We start from the raw sequence: 6,000 nt of genomic DNA on the forward strand, positions 1-6,000 counted from the left end.
CTGTGTTCCAATCTTGCCCGGGCTAAATTGGCGGAATTCCAGGCCCATCTCACAGCTAGGCTGATGCTAGAAGCCGCAGAGGGAGAAGTTCATATTGTTTACAACACGATATGGTCCTAGCAGGGAGATTTGGGGGGCAAGGACGGGATGAAGGACAGATTTGGGGTCTCCATTGTTGGTATGTCTCGGTATAGCTAGGCTATGAGACCTTTGACATACACTGAGCAGAGTGTGGATGTGTGGTAAAGCCAAAGAAAAAGACACAGACTTAGTTATGCTGAATAAGTACTATTTACCTATACAGTGGTACCTCGAGATACGAGTTTAATTCGTTCCGGACCTGGGCTCTTAAGTCGAGCAGCTCTTATCTCGAACGACTTTTCCCCATAGGAATTAATGTAAATAATTTTAATTGGTTCCAGCCCTCAAAAAACTCACAAAGTTAGTCTAAATTATGCAGAAAGACATGTTTTTAATGAAGAAATGTACATGTACATATAAATGAATAATGAAGTTTCTTTCACTTAACTTGTAAACTTTCTTAAACTTTTAAATTTACATATGTTCAACTTCTCTGCCACCCAATCCTGTAGGACAGAGGTCCCCAACCCTTTTTGCACCAGGGACCGGCTTTAAGCGATCAAGAGAGGAATGGGTGAATGAATGGACGGAGGGTGGGAAGGAAGGAAGGAAAGAGGGAAGGGACAGGAACAGAGGAAGGAAGCAAGGAAACTTATGAAAGGGGAGAGTAAGAGAGGAATGAGTGAAGGGAGGGAGGGAGGGAAGAAGGTGGGAAGGAGAAAGAAAAGAAGAAATAGAGGAAGGGAAGGTAAAAGAGAGAAAGAAAAAGAGCAAGAAAGAAAGCTGCAAGCACCCCCCCGAGCCCCAGGCCGGCTGCAACCTTTTAAAACACGCGCGCCGCTTCGCAGCTGTCTCCTGAAGCCGAACGCGGAAGTTAGCGTTTGGCTTCAGGAGACAGCTCCTTGGCGCTTGTATCTCGAATTTGGGCTTGTAAGTAGAACAAAAATATCTCTCCCCTCCCAGCTCTTATCTTGAGTTGCTCTTAAGTAGAGCAGCTCTTATGTCGGGGTTCCACTGTACAGTGTTCCCTCGATTTTCGCGGGTCCGAACTTCGCGAATAGCCTATACCACGGTTTTTCAAAAAATATTAATTAAAAAATACTTCATGGGTTTTTTTCTATACCACGATTTTTCTCGTCCGATGACGTCATATTGTTAATAAATAATTATGTTTATAAATATCAGGATCACTAAGTGTCTTATTCAATGTTGAGTACAAGTAATAATGGTGAATGGTTAAGGGAATGGGAAATGGTAATTTTTGGGTTAAAGTGCTAAGGGATGGCTTGTGATACTGTTCATAGCCAAAAATGGTGTATTTACTTCCGCATCTCTACTTTGCGGAAATTCGACTTTCGCGGGCAGTCTTGGAACGCATCCCCTGCAAAAATCGAGGGAACACTATACAAAATAGAAACAATCCATAACAAGCACTAAGCAAATACACTCCCCCCTCAAGGCAAAGCAAAAGCGAATGAGCGTTAAAGCATCATTGAGGGAAGGAGCACTGGCGCCCTCTTGTGGCGAACCAGCCCAAAATATTTAAAGTGATAGTACAAGAGACTACAATAGGTAGTTTACAATGGCAAACCCTAATAACCATGTACCTTGTCCATGCTGCCCTCTTCGTTCTCCTGATGACACGGAAACATTTTGTCTTGCAGAAAAAACGGGATTCTTGGAGAGCCTTGAAGTATATGGAGCTCTTTATTGTAGCTGATTACTCACTGGTGAGCATTTTTATTTTTTGCTTCTGGCTGGAAACGGCACGCGTGTCCTGGCATGAACCCGTGGTCAACTTCAGATCTTCCCAGTTAGTCGGGCCAGGAGAGGGCCCATCATATGCCATCTTCAGGATTGAGTGGGACCCTGAGAGAGAGGGAGAATCGGTCGCAAAAGGAAAACCAAAAGACAAAACAGAATAAGATCTTTGCTAAAACTCGATGTATATATGTAAATATAATTTATGTAATAGTAAATAGGCTATTTACTATAACTAGAGGCACATCACAAAAATGTCCAACTTTTATTTTAATTTTTTTCTGTTTCTTTTCTGGGTAAGTTTGATTGCTTGTGCTTTGTGTGTTTAAATAAAGTTTACTTTTATAAAAGAGAGAGGGAGAGGGAAAGAGAGAGAGAGAGAGTGCCCTTTGCATGCTGGTGGCCGTGGAAGAGATAATTCCCCTTTTTGGAAGAAGGAAAGGTTTTACACTGTAGTTCTCTTCCTTTTCTCACTCATTGTTCTTTCACAGTTTAGAGCTCAAAAGCAGAATTTGGGAGTCACAAAACAGCGGATTCTGGAGATCGCTAATTACGTAGACAAGGTAATGGTCACCTTCCTTCCTTCCTTCCTTCCTTCTTTCCTCCCTCCCTCCCTCCCTTCCTTCTCACTCGATTCTTCCTTCGTCTCTTGATTTCTTCCTTCCTTCTTTTCTTCTCTTCCACTTAATTCCTCCCTCCCTCTCTCCCTCCCTCCTTCCTTCTCTTCCACTCGATTCCTTCCACCCTCCCTCCCTCCATCCCTTCCTTCTTTTCCACTCAATTCCTCCCTCCCTCCTTCCTTCTCTTCCACTCAATTCTTTCCTTCCTCCCTCCCTCCCTCCCTTCCTTCTTTTCCACTCAATTCCTCCCTCCCTCCTTCTCTTCCACTCAATTCTTTCCTTCCTCCCTCCCTCCCTTCCTTCTCTTCCACTCGATTCCTCCCTCCCTCCTTCCTTCTCTTCCACTCAATTCCTCCCTCCCTCCATCCCTTCCTTCTTTTCCACTCAATTCCTCTCTCACTCCTTCTCTTCCACTCAATTCCTTCCTCCCTCCCTCCCTCCATCCCTTCCTTCTTTTCCACTCAATTCCTCCCTCCCTCCTTCCTTCTCTTCCACTCAATTCTTTCCTTCCTTCCTTCCTTCCTCCCTCCCTTCCTTCTTTTCCACTCAATTCTTTCCTTCCTCCCTCCCTCCTTCTCTTCCACTCAATTCTTTCCTCCCTCCCTCCCTCCCTTCCCACTCGAGTCTTCCTTTCTCTCCTGATTCCTCCCTCCATCCTTCCTTCTCTTCCACTCAATTCCTCCCTCCCTCCCTCCATCGCTTCCTTCTCTTCCACTCAATTCCTCCCTCCCTCCTTCCTTCTCTTCCACTCAATTCTTTCCTTCCTTCCTCCCTCCCTTCCCACTCGAGTCTTCCTTTCTCTCCTGATTCCTCCCTCCATCCTTCCTTCTCTTCCACTCAATTCCTTCCTTCCTTCCTTCCCATTACTGCTCTTCCCAGCCCACCCGCTTCTCCCGCTCAGTTTTATAGGTCCTTGAACATCAAAGTGGCCCTGATCGGCCTGGAAGTCTGGACAGACCAAGACAAGTGCACGGTCAGCGAAGACGCCCACGCCACCCTTGTCTCCTTCCTCCAGTGGAAGAAGACGCTGAGAACCCGCAGGAAGCACGACAACGCCCAGCTCCTCACGTGAGTCCTTCCTCATCCCGTGGGCTCCTCAGCAGCCAAGATGGGGGAGAAATGTTAGGCTGGAGAGGGGAGGAAGATAAGGAAGGAAATAGGATGGAGGAAGAGAAAGAATCAGGGATGGAGAGAAGGAATGGAGGGAGGGGGGAAAGAAGGAAGGAGTGGGGAAGATGAATGAATGGAAGGGAGGGTGGGGGTGAGATGGAAGGAAGGACCATAGAAGCAAGGGAAGGAAGATAGGAAGGAAGGAATCGGAGGCAGAGAAAGAAGGGAGGAAGGGAGGGAGGGAGAGAAGGAGGGAGGGAGGGACTAGGATCAATATCTTCTCACGATTCTTTGCAGAGGGATCACTTTCAGAGGGACCACCATCGGAATGGCCCCCCTGGAAGGCATGTGCAGTGCGGAGAACTCTGGGGGTGTGAGCATGGTAAGGAGAAGATAATGGCTCTTCCCCCCAATCCCTTCGTCTTGTTGATTGGCAGCTTTGTGTACTCTGGGGAAAACCACCAGCGAGCATCCCTATAGAGGCCAGGGGCATGCAATCATGGCCCCTTTAAGACTTATGGACTTCAACTCCCAGAATTCCCGCACAATCCCGCCCCCTCCTCACCTGATCATCAGGGTCTTCATTTTACCTGCCTTGGAAGGACGGAAGGCTGAGTCAAACCTTGAGTCACTCTGTTAAAAAGTGCTACTGCTAACAGGTCGTAAGCCGCCCTGAGTCTAAGGAGAAGGGTGGCATTAAAAAAAAAAAATCAAATAAATAAATAAATAAATAAAGCAAGTAGGATGCTTGGCTGCATAGTTAGAGGTATCACAAGCAGGAAGAGAGAGAGTGTGATCCTGCTGTATAGGGCGCTGGTGAGACCCCATTTGGAATAATACTGTGTCCAGGTCTGGAGACCTCACCTACACAAAGAGATGGATCAAATTGAAGGGCTCCAAAGACGGGCTACAAGAATGGTGGAAGGTCTTAAGCATAAAACGTATCAGGAAAGACTTCATGGACTCCATCTGTAGAGTCTGGAGGACAGAAGGAAAAGGGGGGACATGATAGAAACATTTGAATATGTTAAAGTGTAAATAAGGTTCAGGAGGGAAGTGCTTTTTATAGGAAAGAACAAGGGGGCACAATCTGAGGTTAGTTGGGGGAAAGATCAGAAGCAACGTGGGAAAATATTATTTTACTGAAAGAGTAGTAGATACTTAGAACAAACTTCCAGCAGACGTGGTTGGTCAATCCACAGAAACTGAATTTAAACCTGCCTGAGATAAACATAGATCCATCCTAAGATAAAATACAGGAAATGGTATAAGGGCAGACTAGATGGACCAGGAGGCCTTTTTCTGCCGTCAGACTTCTATGTTTCTATAAATAAATATAAATTATACCAAAACAGAGAAAGAAAAGAAGAAGGGGTTACAGGCAGGGCAAGTAAAATAAGGAAATGACCCCCTTTCCTCTCTCTCTCTCTCTCAACCCCCCCTCTCCAACCAGGACCACTCGGAGATGCCCATCGGAGCAGCTGCCACCATGGCCCACGAGATCGGCCACAATTTCGGCATGAGCCACGACGTGGAAGGTTGCTGCGTGGAGGCTACGGCATCCCAGGGAGGCTGCGTCATGGCTGCAGCCACGGGGTAAAATGGTGGGGGGGAGGGTGTCTCCCATTTAGGGAGGAGGAGGGAAGGAAGGAAAGAATAGAGAGAAAGAAAGAAATAGAAAGAATAGAGAGAAAAGAAAGAAAAGAAAGAAAGAAAAAAGAAAGAAAGAAAGAAGTAGGGAGAGAAAGAGAAAAATAGAGAGAAAGGAGGGGAAAGAAGAGAGAGAGAGAAAAAGAAGGGAAACAAGATGGAGAGAGCAGGAGGGAGAAAAAGAAGGGGGGAAAGAAGGGAAGGAAGGAGACAGTAGAGAGAAGAAAAAAGAAAAGAAAGAGAAAAGAAAGAGAATAAAGAGAAAGGAAAGAAAGAAAAAAAGAAAAAAGAAAGAAGGAAAGAAAGAAAGAAAGAAAAAGAAAGAAAGAAGGAAAGAAAGAAAGAAAGACTGGAAGACAGAAGGCGAGGAAAGAAGAGGAAGAGACAAAAGAAGGGAAATAAGAGATGGAGAAAGCAGGAGAGAAAAAATGGGAAAAAAGGAAAGAGACAGTAGAGAGAAGGAAAGAAAAAGGAGGAAAGAAGGAAGGAAAGAAGAGGAAGAGAAAAAGAGAAGAGAAACAAGAGATGGAGGAAGCAGGAGAGAGAAGAAAAATGGGGGGAAAAGAAGGGAAGGGAAGAGACAGTAGAGGGAAGGAAAGAAAAAGGAGGAAGGAAGAAGAAGAAAAAAAGAAGAGAAATAAGAGGGAGCAGGAGAAAGAAATGAAGGGAAAAAGAATCCAAAGTTCAACGCAATGAATTTTGGGGAAGGGCTTTTAATGAGTTCCTGCTGGACCAGTTTAAGTTCTCAGAGGGGGGGGTGTTGTTGGTGGGCTGAGAA

At 45.6% G+C, this 6,000-nt stretch overlaps 2 protein-coding genes across 2 annotated transcripts in view; one reads left to right on the forward strand and one right to left on the reverse strand.

Moving 5' to 3' along the window:
• PCED1A (PC-esterase domain containing 1A) overlaps positions 1-6,000 on the reverse strand; it is a 405,386-nt gene that overhangs the window by 370,961 nt on the left and 28,425 nt on the right. The window lies entirely within an intron of this gene.
• ADAM33 (ADAM metallopeptidase domain 33) overlaps positions 1-6,000 on the forward strand; it is a 63,777-nt gene that overhangs the window by 39,833 nt on the left and 17,944 nt on the right. Inside the window, 5 exon segments of the mRNA XM_070756836.1 lie at positions 1,746-1,811; positions 2,334-2,405; positions 3,364-3,530; positions 3,870-3,954; positions 5,026-5,168. Coding sequence (XP_070612937.1) covers positions 1,746-1,811; positions 2,334-2,405; positions 3,364-3,530; positions 3,870-3,954; positions 5,026-5,168 — 533 coding nt within the window.

Source organism: Erythrolamprus reginae, chromosome 7, assembly GCF_031021105.1.
Source record: "Erythrolamprus reginae isolate rEryReg1 chromosome 7, rEryReg1.hap1, whole genome shotgun sequence".
NCBI lineage: Eukaryota > Metazoa > Chordata > Lepidosauria > Squamata > Dipsadidae > Erythrolamprus > Erythrolamprus reginae.